Consider the following 26,814-nt stretch of genomic DNA (forward strand, 5'->3'; position numbering starts at 1 on the left):
GCCTATTGTTCCTGAAGTCATTTTAATGAGATATCAGAAAAGACACCAAAGTAATTTAAATTTTTAATCATAGAAGACACTGTCCCTGCCCACTACACTGCTTTTTTAATGTCATACATTTTTCACTAAAGGTATGTGATACTGCATATTTTGGTATCAATTCGATACCAAAACCAAAATGGTATCGCTGATGCAAATAATGATTCCAATACGTTTTTATTTAAGTTTGATATATCATGAAACTTCTGACTTTTAGGTGTTTTGTGTTTTTAATTTTCCTTTGAGTTATTTACTGTGAACCTAGGACAAAATTTGGACAAAGTTTATAGGTATTAATAACATTTTTGTGCATTTTTCCTGAATAAACAAAGTGAAAAACATTATCAAAACAAAAGCTTTTTTGAGGTTGAGTTGAAAAACAGCAATGCAAAAGTAAAATAAAAAGTTTCAGAGCCATAAAGTTTTCTTTATGAGGTTAAGAATCCTTAGTTATAATTATATTGGTTATAATAACTTTCTTGGGTATGTGTTTTTTATTACAATTCCTTGATGATGATGATGATGATGATAATAATAATAATAATAATAATAATAATAATAATAATAATAATAATAATAATAATAATAATAATAATAATAATAATAAACATTTATTATTGTAAATATAGTAATACATATTATAAATATAATACATATATTTATTATAAACATAATAATAATCATTGTTATTACACAGTTGTTTTAGAAAAAAATATTTTCGAAGATTATCTTTTTTTTTCACTTTCACTTCCGACTTCGTCGAGAATGACGTATGCGGAAGTGCCGCCAAAACCGCCTTCGTCATTAATTTTGAAAACATGTAGCGACATAAATGTCATTAGGGAAATTTATTTCATATTTACATATTTCGTTTGTTTTTGTTTTTGTTTTCGTTCGCATCAAAGGGGTAACAGAAAGCCCCACTGAACTGCGATACTGATAGAAATTAACACAATCCGACTCGTTTTCGGAACAGTGACAGAATAAACCGATTCAGGATGGAGAACGGAGCTGGATCTACTAAAGAGGAGAACCTCCTGTCCAGAATGGCGCTCAATGACAACAAGGCTGGGATGGAGGGACTTGACAGGGACAAGATCAACAGGATCATTATGGAGGCGTCAAAGGTAGATACGTTTCTGCTGCCAGAGATACTCCATGTATTCACATTCACTGAGAGCTATACACCTGAGATTATGTGACTAACTTCGGTATGTGTCATAAAAATTGGGGAAATAAATAGAAAGCTGCAATTTGCTATTGATCATTTGAGCGGAGAGATTCAGACATCACTTTTACTCCCTGTTTATAACAAAAAATGCCCCCAATGGTTCATACACAGTCTAGAAACGTGTGGGATTGTGTGTTATTAATAAAAATGAAAAAAATAAAATACAAAATGGAATAAAATTTGTAATTCCACATAAAAATTTTTTTCTCAGTATCTAAAAGTTCCATCCATCTGTCCATCCTTCTCATGTTTCTTCCACGTTCTGTAGTTAAAGGGTGACAGTTGTAGAAAAACCGTCACCCTCATGAAGTTTTGCATTCAGATTTAAAAAGAACTGAAGATCAAACAATTTAAGTTAGGAAAAACATTGAACTTTCACTTAGAAAAATGTGTAGGAACGTTGCATGCTGTTGTAAATATCTACAGAAGTACGGTAAATACAACTCCTCTTTGTGATTGTGTTTTTCTTGCAGGGATCCAGATTTTATGAAAACGAGCTGAAGAAAGAGCAGCAGGTGAACCAGCGAATTGAGAAAATGATGCACCAAAAGGCTCAGATCACAGAGCAACTCCTGCAGAAAGCACAGGCACAGGTCAGACATCATAGATAACGTAATTGTAGAATTATTTAAATCCAACGAAGGAGTAAATGAAAACAATTTAAAAAAATAAATACATTCTCTGTGTAGGTGGAAAAGATGACCTCCGAGCTTGAGAAAAGTCGTGATCTGAGCAGAGTAATTGTGCATGTGGACATGGATGCCTTTTACGCGGCTGTAGAGATGAGAGACTGCCCTGAGCTGAAGGACACACCCATGGCTGTCGGATCTATGAGCATGCTGGTGGGTTAGGATGTCCAACAAACAGTTTTCTTGCAAATATTTGTGGAGTAAAACAAATATGGTTTTGCTCCCATTTATCTAAAGTCAGAATTCTGTTTTTGTTTTGATTTCTTAACTGGTTTCCAGTCCTGTAGCAAAGTCCTGTAATTTTAACTATAACTTGCAAAGTTATTGAGATAAAAATACACATTTAAAATCACTAAACTACAGAATTTATTCTTCTTTTTTTTACGAGAATGCAATGGTGAAAAACTATTATTGTTATGAGAATGCCCACACATAAATCTTGGGGAAGATTTTCTTTGGTAGAGCGACGGAAGATGGTCAGAGTTGACGGGAACATCGGTGGAGCTAAATCCAGGGGAATACTGGAGTAATGAAACCTTCATAATGTTAAAGTTATTTACTTTTTTTTTTTTTTAATTTTCAGTCAACATCAAATTATCATGCCAGGAAATATGGAGTCCGAGCAGCCATGCCTGGCTTCATTGCAAAGAAACTCTGCCCCAGCCTGGTCATCGTTCCTCCTAACTTTGACAAATACAGAGCTGTGAGTGAGGAGGTAAGAGCACAAACACACACACACACACACAAAAACAATTTCCACACTCGACTTTTGGGAGGAGGTGATCATGATTTTTATCTTTCAGATTAGGGAGATTTTTGCTGAATACGATCCTAACTTTCAGCCAATGAGCCTGGATGAAGCCTATTTAGATTTTACGGATCACCTGGAGCAGAGACAGAGTTGGCCGGAGTCCTCACGTACGCACCGCTGCAGATCCAGGAGCAACACGCCAGGCATGCATGCATTACATAATAATACTGATAGACGGGTGCATCTCAGTAAATTAAAATATTACTAAAAAGATCATTTACTTTACTAAATGTTTTCTATATTGATTTATTAGATACAGAGTAAAACACTTCAAATGTCTCTTTCTTTTAATTTTGGATGATTTTGGCTTAAACCTAATCAAAACTTGATATTTGTTTCTGTGAAAAGTTGAATATTGCATAAGACAAATGCACAAAAGGATCCTTATTGCCCTCCTGAAGAGCATGTTTCAGTACTCCAGGGTTTCACGCAGTGTACTGTAAGCCTGACGGGTCACCAGGCTTTACTTGTGCCCCCACCTGGTTTAGCAGTGCTTATCTATTTAAGTTTTTTTTTTTTTTATGTTTGCATTTTTTTAAGACTTTATAGTTAGTGTTCAGATTTTAATCTTTCAATCTTCCAGTTGTACATAATTATAAAGTGATATTTTGACATTTCCTACAAACTTTAAACATTTTTTAACTCATAAATACAACAGGCTGCTGGATGAATGACTGTCGAGCGCCCCAACCACCGTGCTTAGCAAGTTTTCTGAGGGAAACCTTGTACTCTGCAATTCTGTATATGGATTCTGTATTTGGTCCGGGCTCCTTTTGGGTTCATTACTGCACTACTGCAGGCTGTGGCTCATCTAATTGGGCTGAGGTTCCTTCACTTCGTCAGCATTATTGGCTCTTGTGCCTCTCATCCTTTACCCTGTTGATTGTGCTCCGCTTTCTATCACAGGTTTTCCTTCATCTCAATTTTCCACTTAATTTGTTTGGATGCAGCGCTTTGTAGCAATGATCTTTCTGGGACTTGCCTCCCTTGTGGAGTGTGCCAGTAATTCTCTTTTGGACAAGTCTGAGTATAAAAGACACAACGTAGCATTTCTGAAATAAAAATTATCCTTTTTTTTTGTCATATCCTGCTTTTCAGATAAGTCAAATACAAAGTTTTTATTAGCTGTAAGTCACTTATCAAAATCAGCACAAATAAATAATTGAACTGTATCCCTCTGTGCTATGAATTCATATAAAACACAAATGTCGCTTTTTCAAAGGAACTACTCGAATAAAATAACTTTTTAGATGCATCTTGATAATAACTTGTGATGAATTTCTTTAGTAGACCTGAAAGCCTCATCTCTTCCTTACAGCTGACGAGTCTGATAAGACAGAAGAAGGGACAGACCTCTCCCCAGTCCTGTTTGAGGACAGTCCGGTCTCCTCCGAAGGGGACGCCGCTGGCTCCTTTGAACAGTTCGGGACGTCTGTCGAGGAGGCCGTGAGAGAAATGCGCTTCCGCATTGAACAGAAGACTACGTTGACTGCCAGCGCGGGTGAGAGGGAAGAAATCACTAAATGAAATGAGTGTTGTTGTTTTTTTTAAATGCATCTTATCACAATATGAGTTCAATAAAGAATAAAGTTTAGTTTTATCAGTTGTGCTTCTTCCAGACTTAATCACAGCAATTGAAATAATAAATATATGAATTGGTATTTGTTTCGTCCTCCAGGAATCGCTCCGAACATGATGCTTGCCAAGGTGTGCAGCGACAAGAACAAGCCGAACGGACAGTACAGGCTGCCCCCCACCAGAGAGGCCGTCATGGACTTCATCCAGAAACTTCCTGTTCGAAAAGTAAAGCACGAATGACCCAAAGTTTTATGTCGACATATGCGAGAGAACATGTTAAACCAATTCTAGATGAGATCAATGATGCATCGCTACATTTTATTGTCATTTGACTGCATCATGTAAACTTCAGTTGGCAGGATTTTTTTGTCTTCAGTTACCTGATATTTAGTCATATCAGGTTTTTTTGACACTAGAAGGACCTGTTTAGTCCTTAAATATGTTTATGCTCAGGCAGCTCTTTAGTTAAAGTATTTACCCGCCCCCCAAATATTAAGCTTCTAGATTCTGTCCTGAATATTAGATAATGGGCAAAGAATGGGTTTGAATCTGAGGGTATTCACATCCATGGAGAACATGTAATATTTTTAGCTCTGAATGTGGGTGTTCAGAGGCTGGGAAAGATCATCGCTAAAGATTAAAGTCTGAAAAGTCTTCTGACCACAGCACATCATAATCTAGAGTTTACAGCTGGATCAGGGTGTTTGTTTGATAAAAAAGCTGGGAGTTGAGGCTCACAGATCTTGCAGATTTCCCAGCAGACTTGTAAAAGAGTACAGAACGACTCAATGCCGAAATCTTGGCTAAAACTGTGCGATATACTTGTTCAGGTTTGTGGCATTGGGAAGGTGAGTGAGAAAATGCTGAACGCTCTGGGCATCACCACCTGCTCAGATCTCAGCAGGCAGATGGCGCTGTTGTCCTTGTTGTTCTCTGAGACGTCTTGGCATCACTTCCTCCAGATTTCTCTGGGTTTGAGCTCCACACACATACCCAGGTATCATGCCGTATTTAATGCAGTTCAACACAGAGAAAAAAAATAAATAAATAAATAATTTGATACGAAACAAGAAGAGCTCATTCTCAATGTTCTTGGTTCCTTATAGACACGAAGAAAGAAAAAGCATGAGCACTGAAAGGTTTGTTTTCAAAGTGTACATCTTCAGCATAAATGCAGTGCAAGTATACTATTTGTGTCATTTGATTTTTAACTCTGATTTTTGTTGACAGGACGTTTAAAGAACTGAGTAAACCCGAGGAGCAGCTTTCTTTATGCAGAGAGCTGTGTGACGATCTGGCAGAAGACTTAAAGAAAGAAGCCCTGAAGGTATGAAACAGGAGCTTTGTTTTGTAGTTTCCATGTGGAGAAAAAAGGTTATTTGGTTTCTGCACTCATTATTGGGCCCAGTCTGGGTAAAGATCTATAAAATGCCTTAAAATAAATTGAGATTTTATTGCAGGAAAATAATCTGGCAATTAAAAAAACGAATAAATAAATAGGCCTCTCTGGCATATTTTCACATATAAAGGTATTTAAGATCAATGTAAGAACACTTTTCCCTGGAATATGTTATTGTCTCTGTAGGATCAAGGGTCACCAGATTTAAACACAAGTAGAAATGTTACTTGACACACGTGACTTATAGGTTCATATCGGTGAGAAAACGACGTCCTATTCTTGACCTTCCAAGGATCACTTTGACTCTCAGCTGAATTTCATGCAATATCCTTAACCTGTCCATTTCCTTTCGAATCGATAGAGGAGGAAGTCGAGGTCTCAGTGCAACCATCACCCCCCTGCCTGAGTCCCCTGATAGCAGGAGAAAATGGAGGCCATTAATGAGACTATCAGCCTAGGCAGCATCTCCCCCCTGGAAATGATCACATGACTATGAAAACTGACAAAATGCACAAAGACAGATCAGTCAATGACATGGCACATTACACAGATTTCCATCTCCCTTCTGTTTCCAGCATCTTGGGAACAGACCTATTGATTATTAGGAAATCAGAGAGAAACATTATTTTTTTTTTTAGTGTGATTTCCTCTTTTACTCTCTGTTTTGTTAAGGGTAAGACGGTGACTCTGAAGATCAAGAACGTGAACTTTGAGGTGAAAACCAAGGCACAGACGCTCCCGTACGCCGTGGCCACAGCGGAGGACATCTTCGCTGTCGCTAAAGACTTACTGAAAACGGAAATAGAAAATGAAAGCCCCCAACCGCTCCGATTGAGACTCATGGGTAAGTTCATTCAACATTACAACATTTTCTTAAATGTATCTCTTTTTCTTCCATGTCATAGTTCTGCACTACTTTGTGTTGGTTTGCCACATAAAATCCTAATAAAACACATTAAACGGTGGTTGTGACTTAATGTGGAAAAATTCAGAGTTCCCAAATGCATTTCAAAGGCATTGGACCTGGCGTTGCTTTCTAAGACTTGAATATTTTGCCTTTGTGCTTGCAGGTGTTCGAATATCTGCCTTCGTTAGTTCAGATGGCAAAACACCGATGCAGAAAAGCATCATTAGCTTTCTTCAACTGGGCAAGACAGACCGTAGTCGCTCTTCCCCAATAACGCATCGAAAGCCGGAAGTTGGAAACTTGTGCGACCACTCGGTCCAAACCTCTCAGCTTGTAGATGATCCCCCAGTAGAGAATGGCCAGAAACAAAACAAGGTTTTTTGGAGGAGTAAGCAGAGGCTCACTGGTGAGGAACCACAGCAGTCTTTCTTTCAAAGAGCTCATGCCAAAAGACTTGAACTCCAGGCTGCAGAGCCAAGTCCACAGGATGAAGGATGTGAGGAACCTGTTCCCGTGGTTACCCCCAACAATGGGACAGAGTCATTGAAACAAGCAAACACAGACGACTGCACCGTTCAGGATCTTTCTGAAAATGAACTGGCTTCACACGTGCAACCTCATGCATCCACGTCAGGCTGTGGGACTCCCGCAGAAACCTTCACGTGTCCTGTGTGCTTCGCAAAAGTGAAGACAACCGATCTGAATGTCTTCAACAGGCATATAGACTCGTGCCTCAGTGATGCTGCGAAGAGGGAAGACGAAGCCTCGGGCTCCGAGTCGGATCTGGATCCAGAAGACGACCATCGAAAATCTACAGTTGTGACCCAAAAAAAGGAGAAGCCGCGTGACCTTAAAAACGAGGCGTTGGCAAGCGGCGGAGAGCTGGACTTAGGCAGAGTATCACCTCAAGAAGGCCAACAAACCTTGAAGAACAATTTGGTTTCACTGATTAAAGTTGACAAGAAGCCTGTGGCGTTACAGCAGCAGTCGTCCCTCAGTAGGAGTCCTCTCCTGACTTGCCCCGTGTGTCAGCGGGCCCAAGATACGGACGACCTCGCCGTCTTCAACCACCATGTTGATCTCTGTCTCAACCAGGAGGTCCTGCATGAACTCGGAGGACAGACGGCCTTCACTGGGAAACCACCTGCTGTTAAAAATAGCTTCAGCGTAGGTAAGTGTGTGTCCTTTACTTCACGTCTCATTAGTATCAGCTTTATTGATCAAATGTGAGCGTCATTTAATTCTAGGTTTTCAGAACATTATGAAATGATCCGTTCTTACCTGCCTCTATTATCATGCAACATGTCCAAAACACAAAGTACGAAAAATAAGTACAACCTTTAAGTTGCAATGGGTGTTAAGAAAACCAAAAACCATTGAAAAACGTTAAATCTCTTATATAAATTATGATCGAAGCATGCATATTTTTGTCTCTCTTAATATTTTATATAAAATGAAGCACTCCTAGAACAGGATCCATGCTAAATGCATCCTGCATCAACAAAATGTGTTGCGAAAAAAGTGAAAAGGTAAAACTGGTCAGCAGCGGCAGAGAGAGAGATATATGCTCCTCTTTATCTACTGAAAGGTTCATTTTGTTCAGCAGCTTCCTAGATAATCAATTACCCGCTAGTTGGGCTCTGGGTTTGTCATTTGCTTCTTCATAGTTCTTAAGGAAAGAAACAGCGATGTTAAAAATGTCCATAACCTATAAGCACACCCTGAAGAAGCATTGTCTCGTTTCAAAGGGCTCTCAGTGACCTGTGACCCTGTTATTTACCGACTGTGGCACTGTATGAGAAGTTCTTATTGATCCTGACAGAGGAAGGACATCTCATTTCACCCCTTGACCCCCCACTGGCCTCGGCCTCTCAAATGGCTAAATCACTTTCTATCCTATCTATCTGCAACAATGAACCAAAGCCTGGTTTCCTCTTAAACGATCCTGCTTCTGGAGGTCTGGGCTTTATGTTGCTGGAGATGTGTTACACATGGCTGTTTTATTCATTTATTTTTTTTCATTGAAGAGATCAGAGGAGTTCCTTTTCTCTTCCATCTAACAAGCTGGTTGTGTGTCTCTGCTTGTAGACAGTGGACATCCCCTGCCAAGACATGCAAGTAAAGGCAAAAGCAAACGGTGAGGCAGTTTGTTTTTCTATATACTATCTTCACATCTTTGAAGTTTCTTGCATTTTGTCATATTATAAGCACACTTGAAAGCTTTTAATTTGGTTTTTATGTAAGATACCTGCACAGAACAACATAATTGGGGCCACGAAAGGAAAATTTAATGCAAATGAAAACGAGATAAGCAAGGCTTGTGCCTTTCACCTTTCATGGTAGTAACAGCTTTAACTCTTCTGATCTACACCATTGCATTACAGCTCCAGGTGTGGGTTTTGGACTTTTGTTATGCTTGAAGATCCACCTCATTCTCAAAGTCTTTTTCAGCCTCTGCCATATTTTCTATTTGAATTTCCCTGTGTTTAGTTCCATTCATTTTCCCATCATTTTCTGTGTAATGGGGGTTGCATCCAAATGCATATCGCAGATTTCAGATTTTAATTAGTTTTGTTTCTTTTTACATATGCAGCTAATCCCTTGACTGGGATTCTTGAACGTGTTTAATAGCCAAATGTTTTGGTTTTTTTGTCTGCCGTCTATATTACTGTTGGAAATGCAATTTAAAAAGTATTTTTTCTTTCACTTCACATTCATGTGTAACACATAGAATCCATATAAAATACAGTAAAGTTGGTGATTATAACACGACAAAAAGTGCAAGATCGATACTAAATATAATTTCCTTCACGAGCGCCGCAGTAACGACCATTTCCTGTGCATTCACCTCTTTTCTTAGACGAGACACGCCGTCCTCTCCTCCATCTAAAAAAGCCAAAAGCCTCGGACTTTGCAACACCATCGACAAGTTCTTCAGGTGACAGTAACCGTGTGGGAAAATATCAGTCTGACTTTTCTTATTTTCTGCTGTCAAGAGACACCAGGCTCTTCCAGTCTGAGGGTTTTTATGTCGACTCGTTTTATTCGTGCCAGGGCCGGAGCCGCTCCACACACAAGGACACATTTACCTTTCTGCTGCGACACCAAGCTGAGCACTTGCACTGATTAACTTCTTTTAAGCCATAAGCAAAAGTAAAGGTGACAAGAAGTAGTTTAATTGCAGAAAAGTAAGGATTTTTAAATAACTATGAAGTTTGCTGATTCCAAATTCTTTTGTCAATGAAGACGGATAGATGAAAACTTTAATAATGTTATAATAATAATGTTGTATGAGTATGGTAATTTAAAGATGAGGATATTTGCTACCTATTCTATCTCAAAATTATTTTTTTTCTATTTTCATAATTTGTTGTTGTATTTCTTGCAATTAATAAATATTGAACTTGAAATGTTGCTGTTGAACTCGTTGCTCATTCATTCTCCATTAGCTACTGATGTTTCAGCAAGGAGGCGGGCATTCAGATCGCTGCATCCAAAGAATATTGGTGGAAAGTTTAGTGGAAGGAAAAGATGTGGCAGATAAAAGTACTTAAGAAACAAGAATAAGAACACGTGTGAGATAATTTTGAGGTAAAGATCACTCAATAGCTTGAGGGAAGAATCTCGAGTCATGGACTGGAGCAGGACTTGGAGCTTCATATTTATCCTGGACCTGGACTACAAATATCACTTTCCTTGTATCTCGGTGCCTTTAAAACAGATGCAACATTCTAAGATTTTTTTTCTTTTTTTTTTGGGTCAACAAGAAAAAAAAAGACAGTAGTGCTGCTCGTTTACAAGCGTAGGCTTGCATTTGGATGTGTTGTCTGCTGTAAGCTGGAGTTATTACTAATGGAAATAGCAGTCCTTAAAAAAAGATGACTTTTTTAATGTTTAATGATTCTGTGTTATTTTGCTTTTTGAATAGAATCACTGAAATAAATGTCAATATTTTAATTTATTGAAACTGACATATCAGCCTAAATAACATGAAAATGGGCATTTAGTTGATCTGTGTAAATCCTGCACTAAAGTCAACAAAATGCTCAGCATTACATTGTTATGTCTTTTAGTGAAAGGTAAATACTGTGGTTCTGCCACCCGTTAGTCACATACACAGCTGAGGCAGACAACGTTAAACATTATCAGCTGACTTTTTGTGGGTGTGAGCAGCGAAAGCAAACATGGATCAACCTTTAGGAAACAAGTGAACGCTTCCATTTAAAGTCCTGCTGTTTCTCTTCAGACTGCGAAGCTGAGCAAAACGGTTTGCCTGACCTTTTACAAAGAACTTATTCATATTAAGTTAAAATGGAGAGAAGGGTTTTGTCTGTGAGGACGAAAATAAAGGATAATTGTCCCAAGAAGGAAAAGCTGGACCTCCCAAAGTGGATGCAACGGGATAATTTCAGGGGACCGAGAAAGCACTCGGACAGAGAGACTGATGATGAGAGTTTTGACACCAGCGAGATGTGTGAGTATTGCGACAGCAAGCAGGAAAACTGGAAAATTAAAAGATGTCAGAGCCAACACTGCCTTAACAGTATCTATTCAATTTTAAATCAAATGTCTCTCAAAACACGACCGTGGACGTGCTTTCGTAACATTGTGTGTTCTGGATGCTCAAACATATGTTGGTGAGGGGATTTGATCAGAAGATCCTGGGCAAACCTTTAATAGAAGCAGCACAGATGGGCATTTGCCTTTTCATTAAATTTCCTTTTATAAATTGTCACACGTCACATAGTTGTATTTATCTGAAGTTAAGGACAAGGAACAGGACGACTTTCTGCTGGTTGACAAGTTTGTGGTGAAATAACATGCAGTTTGTGTGAAATCCCCTGTTGTGTTGAGCAGTACTCGACACCGAGAAGCAGTTCATGGAAGCAGCAAAGAGGAATGATGTGAAAACCTTGAAGCATCTTGGAAAAAGTCTGAACGTCAACGCCAAGAACGTGGTGGGTAGAAAAAGTGCTTGCCTTTTTTGATTTTTGAAGGGCATACATAAAGTATCGTCAAGAACAAGCGTCTGGCAGAAACTTTCCACGACGAAGCGGTAACGTGATCTGTAACTGCAAAACAGCACAACAGGACAGCCCTTCACTACGCAGTAGCAGGCAAAAACAAGGAAGCAACTCAGTTCCTTCTGCAGCGCAGGGTCAAAGTGGACCAAAAGGACAAGGTGAGATGGTTGGAAATGTTTCAAAAAAAAAAAAAAAGAACAATAGGTTACATATCTAAGTATAGTTTTGTGTTCTGGTTATGGCAGTATGGCATGGCACCCATTCATCTAGCTGCCTGGTTTGGCAGCTTGGAGATCCTGAAATTACTGGTGCAGGCTGGGGCTGAGCAGAAGGTTGAAAATGAGGTAAAAAAAAATAAAAAATACATGATGAGATTCTTTGACTTACACAGAATACACACATGTACCTAATTTAACGTAGAGGATAGCAATAAGACAGGTGAGGTGTGTAGATTTTGTAAAAACTCACAGATTTTTTTCTTCTTCTTCAGGAAGGACTGAACATCATGCACTGCGCTGCCATCAACAACCACACTGAAATTGTAGAGTATATTATCAATGATATGCAGATGAAAGAATTAAACAAGGAGGACCAGGTATATGTTTTATTAGAAAATAGATCATCATGAAACACAGCATATTTATAAAGTGCATCTGGAACATGAAGAATCATTTAGTTCTAAATTTACATCTGCATCAGTTAGTGAGTCTGATGAACCTGAAATACAATTTATTTTTCCTACTAGTTCTCTTAACATTTGCATCATTTCGCTAATGTGTAAGACTGCAACATGGAAGCCTTTCACTTCAAAGACAACCAAACTTTACTATCTTCAAGGTCAAGTCTGAACACAATCAAAAGAGCTCCTTACCCACAGTGAGACATGGCGGTGAAAGGAACATAGTAATGTTACTTTTCTTAAGATGGAACTGGGGAGTTTCTGTGAATGAATTTATGACAGCTATAAATACCATTAAGGTGATGTCACGCATAATCATGGAGATTTGGAGGAGGGAAAAGTGGATAGATATCAAAACGTCAAGTTGTGGAGAAAGATTCCTACCAGTGAGTACTGAGGGATAAAACTGCATCAAATGTCAGGCTGTGCACATTTATGCAGCAAAGTAATTGCAGTGATCATGTTTTACTTTCAAAAGCTTTTGTTCTCAGTTGAATTATGCAGAACATATGAAAAGTTTAATACACACCAAAAAGAATGATTTACCTTATCGTCCTCAGTCAGTGTTATTTGAAATAAGGTTGTGGATTTTTTTTTTATTTTATTTTTTAGATCCATTGTGTGTTGCTGTTCTCACCTCCATTTTTTCCCTCTGTATTCCAGTCAGGACATCTTCCATTTGAATTGGCAGCAGAACATGGGAGCATTGAAATGTTAAAAATGCTGATGGAGCCGTACAACATGGCCACAATGAAGCCCAACAAGGTCTGTGCGTCTGAGCCACCTGCAGGATGTTGATGCATCTTGTTCCTAGTATCACTCGGGCTGTTTATGCTCATGCGTGTCTCTGTGTCACACCTGCAAAGAAGCTCAAAGTCAAACCCTCTTTGATGTGCTGCTGTTTCCCCTCCCCTCCTTCTGGCAGAGAGGGGACACGCCCCTGCACTTAGCTGCCAGGAACGGCCACTTGGATGCTGTCCAGCTGCTGCTGCAGAGCTTTGATACTCGGGATGAAGTCAATATGGTAGACAATCAGAGTTACCGTTCTCTTCTCTTCTTTTCTTGGTTTTTGTGGATAATCCACTGTTGGTTCTACGTGGGTTTAATCAAGACCGACGAAACTCGGTTGTGTTACAGCAACCACATACTGTGATCTAGCATCAACTTGAACTCTGACCTCTGGGCTGTCATGTAATTTCATGGTTCATAATTGCATAATAGCCTGTCCGAGTTGATTCAATGAATAATTTCTGATTTGAGGTTGTTTTTATAAGCGTATTATGCTAAATAACTAGTTGGTTTATCTTTGCTTTATGTGTTGCAGGACGGTGAGACAGCTTTGTACCAGGCGGCAGATAACAGTCAGGAAGAATGCGTCCTGGCCCTGCTGGACGCCGGCTGTGACCCCAACATCCTCACAGTGGTACCGACCGATCTCAGACCAGAAGAACGATTCATATTCTGCTGCCATTCATTTACTTATACTGTTTACAAAGCTGCCTAAAACCTGCCAATAAGTCCGAACTCCTGTTCTTTGCAGGCCAAACGCAGCGCTCTCCATGTGGTCTCGGAAAGCGGAGACTCGTCTCTTGTCCAACTCCTTTTAGAGTACAACGCCCATACAGATGTTCAAAACCAGGTGAGGAAACACAAGCCAGCTGGGAGCGGTACAGTTCCTTCGTCCTTCTCAGCATTGGTGTGTCTTACCTTGAATTATTATTTATTTGGGGGGCGGGGGGGGGGTAATATAAATAAATGTGTTTGCTCCAAGCAGCTGGAGGCTCCTCTCCACCTGGCAGTGAAGAACGGTCACATCCCTGTTATCCATTCTCTTGTAGCAGCAGGCTGCAACATCAACGTAGCCGACAAGGTAGGATCAACCTCACACAGAGAAACAGCAGCGCGTCAGGTCACAAACTTTCCCACATTAATTATTAGATATAATTTTCTTCTTTTGGGGAATTTTTCTGTAGGTTTGAGGGAAGGAGTGGGGAAGGAAGTAGAAAGACAGATGAAAGAAAAGTACAGAAGGAGAAAATTAAAAAATTCAGAAAAGTGCTGGTCAGTAAGGATGGAAAAGTTAAGAGGAATATTAGAAATTAAAGCAGGAAGGGAAGTGAGAAAGGGATAAAAAATGGAAGGGAAACAAGAAGAAGCAAAAAATAAGGGAGAGAGGATTGAAATAATAAAAAGAATGACAAAAAAGTAAAATAACACTAATAGATGCAACATTTATTTGAGCTAACAGAGAATGAAGTGGAATATATATATATATATATATATATATATATATATATATATATATATATATATATATATATATTTTTTTTTTTTTTTTCTATGCAATCTTCTGTATCTGGACTTTGAAAATACTTGAGTTATCCAGACAAAGTATGAACCCTGATAAGACGCCTCATGTCCTGTTAGAGACTCCAGACCGCGCTGCATCTCTCGGCGGAGCTCGGCAGGACTGAAGTCGTGGAAATGCTGCTAAAATCTGGTGTGGATCTACAAATCCGGGACAGAGTGAGAATACACACATGGTTTCAACACAAAATCACCTCAAGACAGTCTGACGTATAATGCATTCATGTCACAGCACAAGCAAAATAAAGAAAACTGTGTCAGAAATGACACAACTAATGTTGTTATTCTGCTTTGCTTTATCAATCTCCTTTTCTGTGCCGGATCTGGAGTAGCAGGGTAAAACTGCTCTGGGTGTGGCAGCCAGAGCAAACGAGGTAATCATTGTGGACATGATCATTAAAGCAGAAAGATACTACAGCTGGAGAAAGGTGAGAGGGAAAAGAAAAAAATCCAAATATGCATGTTAGCTGATGCGGTTGTAGCGTTTATATGAGCTCCATGCCGTCTTCAGGGCTTCAAATTAATCAGAAATGATTTATTTGGCACCAACACATCCTCAATTAGCTGTGTTCCCTCTAATAACATTAAAGGATCCCATGTGGAAAAAAAAAAGAAACATTTGACAGGCAATTTACCAAAAATGTAATTAAAGATATGCATGATTCACTAACATGATTAGTGAATGATGATTGCAGACATGCTTAGCTCTGACATTCATATTGCTAATCATTTGTTTTGGTGCTTTGCCAATAACCTCTCTCCATAGCGCTGTGTTTTCAGGGACCGATGGCCTTTATTAGCCCTCTGATATGATTTAATTACCCTTTCAGGCCAACCCTGAGCTCAATGAAAGCGTTCACAGCGAGCATCCGCTAACGTTTAAACTTGACCACCGGAACGAAACCAAGCAGCTCCGTTCTGCTGCCTGGCGCCTGGCGTACGAGCTCCTGAAACCCGGAGACTGGAAAAGGCTGGCGGAGAACTGGGCCTTCACCAAGGAGCAAGTCGCTGCTATTGAGGATCAGTGGACAGGTGGCGCAAAAACCAACACACAGGACTTTAAAAACTAAAATCAGTTTTCACTGATAATCACTGTTCAAGTTCAAGTCACAGGACGTAGACTGTAAAAGGAGTCCTATGCATTTTTACACATCATAATTCCATAGCTTTCCAGACTGGTAGCCAGAGTGCTAATCTTTAAATAGAAATAGAAAATATTCTAAACTGATACTTGTCTAATGTTTCCAAGTCCGACTTTAAAGGAGCAGAAAAAAACCCCTCAGAATGTAAAGAACTGAGTGAATGACTGACGGCTGGTTGGATAAAAGGATGAAAAAACCCAGGATATGTGGACAGATGAATGAGCAACAGATGAACTGATCAAACAGGGCGAAGGTTATAGTCAGAGGTCAGATGTAAGATGAAGGGATTTATAGTGAGATGCACTGAAAGTAGAAAGATAACAGGCAGAAAAGCATGAATTGACAGATTTATGGACGGGCGAACGAAGGATTTGACACAAGGCATTTTAAGCCCTGGTTGAGTACTGATCTGCATGTCAGTGTGTTTGAGTGCAGCCGGGTGAATGGCTAGTGGCTAGCTTGACTAGGAAAGTGCTGTATAAACCTCAGCCCATATGAATATTAACGCTTATTTCTCCTACTTACTCAAATGCCAGACGACACAGGAACCCTGTAATCAAAACACCTCCCCGTTGAACTCACAGCTCTCGCTTCAAAACGTCTTGACGGGTCGACCTGCTTTTCCTGACTCTACGCCGTTGTGTTTGTTTGGCTCCCAGGTCAGCGCAGCTACAGAGAGCACGGCCACAGGATGCTGCTGATCTGGCTCCACAGGGAGGAGCTCGCTCAGACGAATCCTTCCAAGCAACTCTACCAGGAACTCATCCTCACTGGGAACAGGAAGGCTGCTGGTACCTTCAACCGACATGCATGCAAACATCGCTCTGTGCCGGTGTACAGTGTTCAATCAAATGTCATTTCGTCTTGCAGATAAGATTCGGACGGACGCAGAGAACACCGGCAAGAGTTGCTGCATTTCATGATCAGTTTTGTCTGCTTAATTATCAACCATGGATTTCTGTAATAAGTTAGTGGTAAAAGCATTTATTTAGAAAATGGCAACGTGCTGCTGATCAGTAAAATATGGCTTCGCATTGAGAAAGTAAGCAACCCATTGCTGCTAGATTGTTTCTAAATCATGAATGGATGCATAAAAATGATTTTATGCAATAAAATCCACGTTCATAATGTGCATAATTTAAAAGCAAATATCTGACATGAGGTAAAGGTCAATTTAAAGCCCTAAACTGTAAATAATAACTAGACATTTCTACTACTCTATCTGCTATGCCTTTACATAAATGAAAGCCAACTAAAAAAAACAAAAACAAAAAAAAAAAACAACAACAACACAGAGGTAAATCTGTTGTAGGATATCAAACTTCACATGAATGTTTAAAAGACAAATGAGGATTTTTGCATAAAATAAATTAAATGCTATCACTAAATTTAATGCACCAGGGGGTGGTCATTCCACTTCCTTGATTGAGTGGACGCTGCATGTGCTGGTGTGTGTTCGCGATGACGCTCTGCCTGCAGCGGACGTGTGGCTCTGCTGGAACGGCCGAGGAAACTTCGAAGCGATCGCCTGTCCGACCGTCAGCTGGAAGAACCGAGAGAGAGACATTTTACAGCTTCAAACAGCTGGAGGCTACATTTAGAGTACACCATGAAGGGCAGATCTCCACCACCTGTCATACCTGCGTAATAGGATGATGGCGTTCTACTACGACAGAGCTCATTGGTGGAGCTACTCCCGTCACCTGAAGGCCGCCGTGTGGGACCTTACCGACATCGGCTCGCGCAGTGATGCGAGCCGTCACGGTCTTTGAGGGTTTCTGTTGACCTGCCGTCAAAATCCGAGCAGCAGACTGAAAGAACACGATAACACAGTTGCATTTAGAAGAAAAAAAAGCATTTTTATGGATGTAACAAAGAGAGAGACCGCCAGTAAAAGTTGGCAGGAAAGTTTAGCTATATTTGCTTAATTATGTGTTCTATTCCCATACATCTTTGAACATTTTTGACTTCCCCAGACTTCTTAGTCCTTCACAGCCATTTTAAAATATAGAATGGTTCAGTGTGTGTACCACACAGCTCAGTCCCTAAATGTGGAACTGGAAAAAACAGAGACTTGAAGAAAGCAAAGAAAGAAAGAATGCAAGAATGACAACCAAGAAAGAAAGAAAGGAAGAAGGAAAAGCACAAGAAAAAGAGGACACAAGAAAAGAAAGGAAGGACAGAACAAAATAAGATGGAGAAATGAGGGAAGAATGTTAGGAAAAGAACCAAAGGAGGAAGGGCAAAAGAAAAACGCAAAGAACGGCAAACAGAAGTATACAACATTTAGCCAAAGGGAATAAAGTCTGGAAACATAAATACTTATTTCACTTTTCCATACTTATCCAGACCTGGAAAAACACCGACATAAATTTCATACTGTCCAGACTGAACTCTGATTCTACACTGATGTGAAAGTGGACTTCCCTAAAACCTCAGGTCCCCTTGACCACGATCACCACTAACCTGTTTGTGGGTGCTCGCGATGCCCCCTAGTGGCAGAGAGCTGTGCAAAACTGTGGTGGACGGAAGAATCTCCTCCTGAGAAATGGAGACTCTGGGGCCAACCTATTGGAAATACAGAGTATGCTAATTGTTTGGGATCACAAAGAAAAAGAAAATGTCAAAGACCAACACAAACTAGTACAAACTTTACGTGCCGTCTTCCAGGAATTCCCTGTGTTTAGCTCCACTAGCTCTGAAAGGGCCTCAATATTCCTGGTGGACAAAACAGACCCACAGCATGATGCTGCCACCACCGTGTACTAACATTGTGGCGATGGGTGATGTGGATTTTTTTCAAGCCAGCCAAACAGTTCAGTTTTGCTCTCATCATTTTATATTTGTATTTGTAAAAATAAATAAATAAATAAATAAATAAAAAACACTCATTACTTTTCTTTCATTTCAGTTTCCCACTGCTTTGTCTCCATATATTTCACACAAGTGAAGTTTGTGACTGTAGTGTAAATGAATATCTATAGTGAAATGACAAGCACATTGTTCGCGTGAAAACCTAGAAGAGGTTAAAATTGGTGCACACTGGCTAATCTAAGAACAAGAAAAAGAAAACATAAACCAACTCATAAGTGCAAGAACTTACAAAGGTGTAAACAAAATGAGAAAAGGAAAAGAAAGCTAGCCCAGTACATTATCAGTCTCTCACCATATCCTCAGCTTCCCTTTGTGTAGGCTCAAGGCGGTCAAAGTGGACTGGACTAAACCTTTTCGAGGTAGTGGGAAACGGCTGATGCTTAGGCAACGTAGCTGATCCGCGCTCGTCCTGGCCAGGCGAAGGATCTACGAGAAAAACAGAAGGTAACGTTATCACTAAATAAACATATACGTAAAAATTCAAACACCCGTGTAGGACTAATAGAGCCTAATTATTCTATGTGCCTATTCAGTTGGCAAAAGTGGCACATTGTTGACAAGACTATGAAGAATCAGGACAGAGTATTACATTAGCAGCCTGCGCTGACAGTAAGATAACGGCGAGCAAAACTCATTAAAGCCGAGGCCAGATGGATGAGCAAAGGAACATGCTACAACAAGCTGATGATAATGAAACCCTCCTCCAGCCGCTTCAGCAGAATGGCTGCTCAATTTGGTAAATCCTGATCATTTTTGTTACAGCACGGTGTCAACGTTTTGAAATATTGAACTAACAGGATGAAAACGTATAGAGATTCTGGATTGAGTCCCTGAGGTAAAGGGATATTGTGTAGTCACATCAAGTCTCCCCTTGCAAAGTACCAATAATCACATCCACTATTAAATACCACAATTATATCATCTAATAAATGAATTCAGGAGGAGACAGTAGCCCCCTGCTGTTATTCATGTCTTATTCACTCAAATGTCAGTAGCACATAGCTGCACTGCTGGAGAGGCAGGCCTGAAGTTTCTCTCAGTGTTGATGTCCGTGTCTAATCAATACGTCTCAGACACAAAGTTAGCATTGGAACAAAGCATGCTGTGGGACTTAGCAAGAGCCACGTTTATTAGCACGCTTGTTAGTAAATGTGCGTCAGCATAATTTCACAGCCACAGACACACACACAGAGAAAATAGAAAAATCCAAAGTTTTTTTTTGTTAATATTTATGGGGTGTAGAAATACGCTTCATTATTAAGTAATTGTTTTTAACAAAAGCGATGGTGGCACAAGAATTAGTGCCTCAGATAATCCATTTTAAAACAAATGCAGCTGAAGCACTTTTTTAATTTGCACTTTGCTTTTTTTTTTAAGTTCTAGTAGTTTAAATAAATTAAATATTTAAACGAAATACAATAAACGCTAACTGGTTGATCGGGAGTAATGCCTGAAAAAAAAAAAGCTTCCTCCGTTCAACAATCACAAACGCAAACGTGGGATAATCGTACATAAATCTGAGGTTTGATTTGTCAGTTTTTTTTCCCCATGTGATGTTTTTCTACTTTATTAGAAATAATACTAGACTGGGCCTGGCTGTGAATGTGCCGTTTCCGACGATCCATATTACTGATTAGAAATATGTCAGGTAGGGGAATTTTACTACAAACCATGCGGTTCCTGCGCGGGTAGCTGCTCTGTTCGTGTTTCAGTGGACTGGAACATGTTGAGAGCCTCCATGTTGAGGGCACAGACACCCCTCATGAAGGCTTTCTTCATAGACTCTTCATAACGCTCTCGCTCAACGTGTAGCCTCTGAATCTCTGCCTCGGCCTTCTCGAGAGCCTCGGATTGCTGTGGAAACAGACGGGTGAAGGCGGAAGGAAATCATAGGTCCTTAATAAACCTGCTAACATTACCTGACGTTACTTTCAGTCACAAACACGTAGCGCCAAAGACAGCAAAACTGTCAACACTACTTTACATTTCTTGATGCTCCATTTCTCTTTCATTTAAGTCAACTGTACGAAGCTCTAACACTCCAAACACTTATGCAATTTAAAATGCCGTAAGTTTTGTTCACTCAGATGCTGAAATCAAACATATTTCTAATAAATGACTTCATAAATCTTAAGCTACACATTTAAAGAAGGACTTGACTAAAATTGACTAAATTTTGTACAGAACATTGAGACCAACCATACATTTAGCTAAACAAAATCAGTGCATTATTTTATTTACCTCTGCCAGCTTGAACTCGTACTCTGCGGACAGGTGGGAGCAGACCTCCTCGGCCCTGGAACGGCACGCTCGCTCCACCTTACTCCTCCAGTGCCTTTTGACCAGACCGTGCCAGCCCTGCCACACCTTCCTCTTCAGCTGCAAAGTGTAGTGCTGCCGAGCCACCTGAACAGCGTGAGCCTGCCAGCGGAGCATAGCTACATGAAATATTCACACGGTAACAATTGCACGTTTCATTTCTTCTCGGGCGGCTTGGGAACATTTTCCTACGCTGCAATTTGCCTGGTATGATTCTGGTGTAGAAAAATAGTACGTTTGTTCAGGGTAGATTAAGGATGTTTAAAGTTACTGTGTCACTGCTGAGTAAATAGCTGACGGAGAGGATAACAATTTTCCATAAAGATTTAGAAGCGGTAGTTACAGTGCCATGCAAAAGTATCTCTTTGGCTTGAACTCTTTAGATCTTGGTATAACTACAGACTTTGGTGTGTTTTACTAGGCTTTCATGTAGAGACAAATCCAAAGTATAACTGTGGATAGGATGGAAAATTGGAAAGGGTTCTCAAATCACTTTAAAATTTAAATATACAAACAATATGGTCTGCATTTGTATTGAGTCCCCTTTACTCTAAAACCTACAAATAAAATCTAGTGCAACTTATTGTTTTCTGAAGTTACGTGATTAGTAAATAGTTCTCCTACATCTAATTTAATGTCAGTAAACAGTTATTGACGGCCATGTAATATTTTCCTTCCACTTCACGGTGATGTGTTTTGACAAATTCAATAAAATCCATAAAAACCATTGAAGTTTGCTACTTTAATGTGGAAAAGACTGAATGTTTTTGCAAAGCACTGAATGTAGCTTTATAGAAAACATTCTTTAATAATAATTTTGATTCAAATTCTTACCAGAGAATTAATAATATAGTTCATCCTGTAAGATTAGTATCCACTAAAATTTATTAGAGTTTTTTTTAAAGATTTTTGTGGCACTAGAAGCTCCTATCGACCATTATCAAACAGTAAACGGTTGGAGAGAAAAGGACAGCTGTGTATATGACTTTATCCACACAACAATTTTGGAAAAATAATGTCATCAACAACAGAAGGGTGTGTGTGTTTGTGGGGTCGCAGGTGGGATTTCTACAAGAAGAATCTCTTAAGTCTCAATGCAGGTAAGTTAGGAATCCGTACCTCTTCTTTAGCCTCAGCATGCTGGAGTCTCCAGTGTGTCAAGGTTTTCATCTTTTCCTGCTTCTCTTTCTGCCTCTCCAACACCAGGCTCAGATTCCTGATCACCTGCAAGAGGACACGTCATACTATGAGCGTGCAAGCCTAAAAAGTTCACGGTATGCTCCTCATCTTCTTCGTGATCACCATGCCGATCGGGTTAATGAATAAATGAAAAGAGTATGAAGGAAACAGAAGATTAAAAGATGATTGCTACAGTTTGGCAAAACGTGTCAAAAAAAAAAAAAAAAAATTATAATCTCGGCGCAATAAACTGCACCATTACTGAAGTGAAGTGTGTTTTGTCGTTTTCGGTCACGAGCCGTCACGTAAAGGAAGCCGATCGACACACATACCTCATCCTTTCTTTGGTTGGACGTCTCGTAGGTGCGCAGCAGCCCTTTCAGCGTATTGAGCTCCGACTTCAGGCCAGCCATTTGGACTGCATGCTTTTCCGCCTCCTTCTTCATCTCCATCCTGTGCCGCTCCATGAAGGCATACTTCCACTTCTGGAGCTCAGTTAGCACGTTTGACTGAACAGGAAACAAAGGGCGGGAAGTTAACAGAAGGTTTTCAGATTCCTTTATGGGGCCAAGCGGTTCGTTGAATATACTGACACATACTGAGTTCTCCATTAACTTGAGGAATATTTTTTCTTTTTTTGCTCCACACAATCACAAACTCACGCTGCCTTTCTTGATAAATGCCAATAATGTGATTTCACCAAAACACGGACAAACAAAGCCTTCATCGGTTTGAAGTGTGAAAGTAAAATAACAGCGTTTTACTACTGGGCCATAAAAAGAGCCTTTTCTAAAACCTCATTTAATGGATCACAAGATCAGAATAGAGCTGGTTCTCCGTGCCTTTTCTCATCACTGATTAGCAGCTGATTGGTTGTCACATGCTCTCCATGAATGAGCTGTACAACAGCTGAGGAAAAGGGCAGGGTGAACACATCCACCTCATCTAAAGTACTTTCACCAGCAGACACTTGTATAGTTAAAAGGTCACCGTTTCGCAGAAGAAAGGAGCTGTCACCCTTTTCTGGAAAGTGCCATTAAGATTCATAAGCTAAAGCTAAGAGAGGGATTGTTCGCTTTCATTTTTTTTCACCCTATATATATATATATATAAAAAAACACTTTCACACCAGATTGCCAATGTTAGTCTGGTCAACTGTCAGCTTCACTCAAGCTGATCCCTCGCTACAGACTTGAACCAAAGCAATTACAATTGAGCCATGTGTAACCCCTACTTAGCCACCCAACAAAATATTTTAGCTAAAGCAAACAGACTGATGGACTATGGGAAGAAACTTCCATGGAAGAGGAACCAAACTAACCTTGAGGTTGTTGCTCCATGTATCCAGAATATTTTCCATTTTGCTCAGATTCTCTTCGGAGATAAACATCTCAGTGAAAGCATACTCATGGGACTCCTGGTTGTCTGATGTTTTGGACGCTGCCTGAAAATCCTCTGACGGCGCGTCGGAGCGCACTGACGTCTTGTTTGACGACGGACCTGCTGTCCTCTCAGCTGGAGGAAGAAATTACAGACACTGAGAATACGTATCTACAGACGTGAAGAAAAAACTATGAGCAAATTCTCATCGCCAAAAAGTGTACCGCAACACTTTATGCATTTTTTTTCTTCAGCTTACCCAGAGAAGAGGCCTGTGACAATTTTACACTTCTGATGGAGTGCCTCTCATCTGCTTCAGGATCTGGGAAATGGTTCACAAAGGATCAAAATTTACTGTTCATTAAACACGCACGCACGCACAAAAAATCAATATTAAAACTATTTATTTCATTGTGAAGGTGGAATTCTAAAAACAGAAGACAGTTTAAAAACAGGATAAGTGACGGCAAGAGTGCTGAATAAGATGAGCACGGCTCTCTCCATCCAAGAATGCATTTATGTCAATATCTTAATTAAATTCTGCAACGAGAAACGAAAAAGCCTGCACTCTAAAGATCAGAGTGGGCAGAGTTCCAGGAGATCATTACTTATCAGCCTGTCTGCTCTCTGCGTCGCCGTGCGTGGCTCAGTGAAAGTTAGAGCACTGAACCTTCAGTGAGAGATGGTACAGGGGAAGGGGGGCTGATTGACTGTTTAAGGCGGGTTATTATACAGAAAGACTCAGAAAGTAACGTGAGACACCAATATCTATTCTGTTACGGTGAACTGGAAGCTGAAAATGGAGAGTGCACAAAAAAATACCGTTGCCATAGGTTGAGATGGGAAACCCTTTTTGAAACCTAATCATTAGATGCTTAGCTTCTGCTAGAGAAACTGAAGGAAAATGCGTGCATATGAACATTTTCCTCATACAGATCCTACCTTGCGGGTTCTGTCCGCTTGGTTCATCCGTTCTCTCGGAACTTTGACCTTGACCGACAGAAAGCAGGCCATGTTTGGGGGCGACAACAGCATAGCGAAAGAGCTCCTCATACTCATCCTGTTGATTAAAAACACACAAACAAACAAATGTCTATGAGACGTATGGAGGACCAAATTATTTGCTGCACATAAAGAACATTAGACTGGGTGAAAAAGCAGCTTCTTGAACATGAAATCTAAACAAAAACTGTGATCTAAAAATAGAAATCTATTTGTTCATTCCAAATTGTGAAAAAAATAAAAAAGTCTAACCTTTGAAGAAATTAGCCTTAGTTTTACAGCTAACAATGCCTGTTTTGAGATGTGACCATTTACGCCAGTGCAAAGGTTTCAGGGATGGTAGAGTATAGAGTCCTATTTCAAACATGAGGCATGGACTAAATACAAATTGCTACTGTCCCACAAAGTATGCTTCTAGATTAGCTTGCATTTTCAGCTACAGCAAAGGATTCTTTTAATCAACCTGAAGCTCAGAAGACACAGAGCTGCCCCGGTCTGAGTCTTTGGGGAGAACAGGACTGTCTTCATCCTCTGATGACATCTAGGTAAAAATAAACAAACAAAATAATTTTAGTACTTAGGAAAACATTACGAGTTACTGACTGGTGAAAACAGATAATACATTTTTGATTTTTTCACACCCATGCCATAATAAAAGGCAGTCTCATGACAACGTAAAGGTCCTAACTAAATATTCAACCCCACTATACACAGTAACTGTAAAAGTAAATCCCCCATTTTTTTTTAATTCCAAGGCCAGATGAATTAAGACATAATCAGGTCTCTATCTGGTTTCTAAGCAGTTTCTTGAATCCAGACTGTCACTGTCCCACGAACAAAGAATCCCAAAGCATCACTCCTCCACTACTGTGCATGACCCATTGGTTAAGAATTATTAGTGCCAAACAGAGAACTGTGCGTTTTGGTCAATCATTTCTGACTTGGCCTTATTTTTTTCCTAAGGTGACAGTGACCTGAAACCCATGTGATTCATGATAGATTCAACTCTCCAAACCAAAGTCTTGTTGCGTGGCTTTGTACTTGAATCTCTTCCAAACAAACCGGGCAATGTGTTGTAAACTTTAACAACTTTAACATTTAGCATACTAATTAAAGTTTGTAGAGTCTAAGATTGTATTTTATTTTCCCCAAGGAGGACAGTGTGAACTGATGGAGCTCTTTGTTTTTTTGTGCCTTTAATCTTGGTAGTCTGAAATTGGGGTACATTTTTCAGAAAGCCCACTCATTATCAACATATAATGTTTCTAACTTTTGAATGATGTACATCTAGTTAAGAAATGAACCCTTAACCCATCACGGATTGATAGGTAGAAACAATTGCTTCTCTAAGATTAAAGCAGATTGACAAGTTCCTGCTTTCATAGAGGTGGTCACACTTTTTGATCAACATTAAGGGAGTGAATTTGATAATCTTAAAGTTGCGACTTTCTCTCCTAATATCCTACGGTGTAGGAGTGTACATAGTTTTTCACATATAGCTTCAACTCTCGTTTTTATTATTAAATCGTGACCGTGGACGTTTCTGTGTTTTGTGTAGTTTGCTGAGAGGTCAGGTACCCAATGTAGATGTTTACAAAAAGGCTAAATAACTTCCAGTCAAGTGTTTTGATACAAAATCAAAAGTAATGTCAGCTGAAATATTCACTGTAAGACCCAAGCAGCCAGAACAAAAAGCCTGAATCATGAGATTTAAAGCAGGTTTATAGTTGAGATAAATAGGAGAATTAGCTAATGTTAAACCTGCAGAAATCGAAGCACAATTCTGTAGCTTCTACAAAACAAGTTTAGCTAATAATGCTAGAACGTTTGGTCGGAAATCTCTTCTTGTTTCATTAAAGATTTAAGACAAATAAAAACCTCTACCGTGATCTCAAACGAGTCGTCAGTTGGAAAGTGCTTGCTTTGCCGTTTCAAATAGACAGACTCCCAAACAACAGCATCAGTGATTGGCTTATGCTTCTACAACTCCCGCAATCTCGGCTCTGGTTGGTTTAATTATTTCCAGGGTAACCATAAGCGGAAGAACGCTAGCTTCTGCTACGTTTAAAGGGGACTTGTTCAGTTAATGTGAAGTGTTTACTAAAAATAGGCCCAGAATAAAGATTGTACGGTAGCACAGTGTTTCGGGTACTGATTAATAACAGCTATCACACAATAGCTTCAAATACAAATG

General features: G+C 39.7%; 3 protein-coding genes across 5 annotated transcripts; 2 read left to right on the top strand and 1 right to left on the bottom strand.

Annotated features, from left to right (window-relative positions):
* The first annotated feature begins 830 nt into the window (after positions 1–830).
* Positions 831–10,068, top strand: polk (polymerase (DNA directed) kappa). Its single transcript, XM_014992882.2, has 14 exons — positions 831–1,166; positions 1,744–1,863; positions 1,960–2,112; positions 2,543–2,674; positions 2,763–2,913; positions 4,089–4,271; positions 4,449–4,573; positions 5,179–5,345; positions 5,455–5,487; positions 5,579–5,675; positions 6,420–6,591; positions 6,818–7,825; positions 8,743–8,791; positions 9,515–10,068. Exons 1-14 carry the CDS (start codon positions 1,038–1,040, stop codon positions 9,594–9,596), a joined length of 2,601 nt encoding a protein of 866 aa, XP_014848368.2. The 5' UTR covers positions 831–1,037; the 3' UTR covers positions 9,597–10,068.
* A 758-nt stretch (positions 10,069–10,826) lies between these two features.
* On the top strand, positions 10,827–18,069 carry ankdd1b (ankyrin repeat and death domain containing 1B). 3 transcript variants are annotated; one of them, XM_014992893.2, is made up of 15 exons: positions 10,827–11,128; positions 11,512–11,612; positions 11,738–11,836; positions 11,924–12,022; positions 12,169–12,273; positions 13,021–13,122; positions 13,283–13,381; positions 13,682–13,780; positions 13,898–13,996; positions 14,129–14,227; positions 14,785–14,883; positions 15,057–15,152; positions 15,555–15,756; positions 16,526–16,657; positions 16,737–18,069. In XM_014992893.2, the coding sequence occupies exons 1-15, from the start codon at positions 10,966–10,968 to the stop codon at positions 16,787–16,789; spliced, it is 1,647 nt and encodes a 548-aa protein (XP_014848379.2). In that variant the 5' UTR covers positions 10,827–10,965; the 3' UTR covers positions 16,790–18,069. The 3 variants fall into 3 exon arrangements, with proteins under 3 accessions (XP_014848379.2, XP_014848380.2, XP_087865044.1); XM_014992894.2 differs by having other exon boundaries at positions 14,132–14,227; XM_088008918.1 differs by having other exon boundaries at positions 11,738–12,022.
* Positions 16,835–26,598, bottom strand: poc5 (POC5 centriolar protein homolog (Chlamydomonas)). Its single transcript, XM_014992895.2, has 13 exons — positions 26,505–26,598; positions 25,084–25,161; positions 24,561–24,678; positions 23,878–23,940; positions 23,560–23,753; positions 22,571–22,747; positions 22,179–22,283; positions 20,982–21,161; positions 20,411–20,594; positions 19,033–19,166; positions 18,333–18,434; positions 17,507–17,677; positions 16,835–17,409 (listed from the first exon to the last, which is right to left on the bottom strand). Exons 2-13 carry the CDS (start codon positions 25,159–25,161, stop codon positions 17,275–17,277), a joined length of 1,641 nt encoding a protein of 546 aa, XP_014848381.2. The 5' UTR covers positions 26,505–26,598; the 3' UTR covers positions 16,835–17,274.
* Positions 26,599–26,814: the final 216 nt, after the last annotated feature.

Source organism: Poecilia mexicana, unplaced genomic scaffold (assembly GCF_051168715.1).
Source record: "Poecilia mexicana isolate PSO_F unplaced genomic scaffold, ASM5116871v1 scaffold_9, whole genome shotgun sequence".
In the NCBI taxonomy this organism is placed as follows: domain Eukaryota; kingdom Metazoa; phylum Chordata; class Actinopteri; order Cyprinodontiformes; family Poeciliidae; genus Poecilia; species Poecilia mexicana.

Bases quoted from the DNA above. Each gene is read 5' to 3' on its own strand.
- poc5 (XM_014992895.2), bottom strand. From the start codon at position 25,161: ATGTCATCAGAGGATGAAGACAGTCCTGTTCTCCCCAAAGACTCAGAC. The intron at 22,748-23,559 runs GTTAGTTTGGTT...TTTCCTGTTCAG, and splicing joins CATGGAGCAACAACCTCAAG to TCAAACGTGCTAACTGAGCT. The intron at 19,167-20,410 runs GTTTGTAGTAAA...TTTTTCTCGTAG, and splicing joins ACCCGCGCAGGAACCGCATG to ATCCTTCGCCTGGCCAGGAC.
- polk (XM_014992882.2), top strand. From the start codon at position 1,038: ATGGAGAACGGAGCTGGATCTACTAAAGAGGAGAACCTCCTGTCCAGA. The intron at 5,346-5,454 runs GTATCATGCCGT...GGTTCCTTATAG, and splicing joins AGCTCCACACACATACCCAG to ACACGAAGAAAGAAAAAGCA. The intron at 5,676-6,419 runs GTATGAAACAGG...TGTTTTGTTAAG, and splicing joins TAAAGAAAGAAGCCCTGAAG to GGTAAGACGGTGACTCTGAA.
- ankdd1b (XM_088008918.1), top strand. From the start codon at position 10,966: ATGGAGAGAAGGGTTTTGTCTGTGAGGACGAAAATAAAGGATAATTGT. The intron at 12,023-12,168 runs GTAAAAAAAAAT...CTTCTTCTTCAG, and splicing joins AGCAGAAGGTTGAAAATGAG to GAAGGACTGAACATCATGCA. The intron at 15,153-15,554 runs GTGAGAGGGAAA...TTACCCTTTCAG, and splicing joins GATACTACAGCTGGAGAAAG to GCCAACCCTGAGCTCAATGA.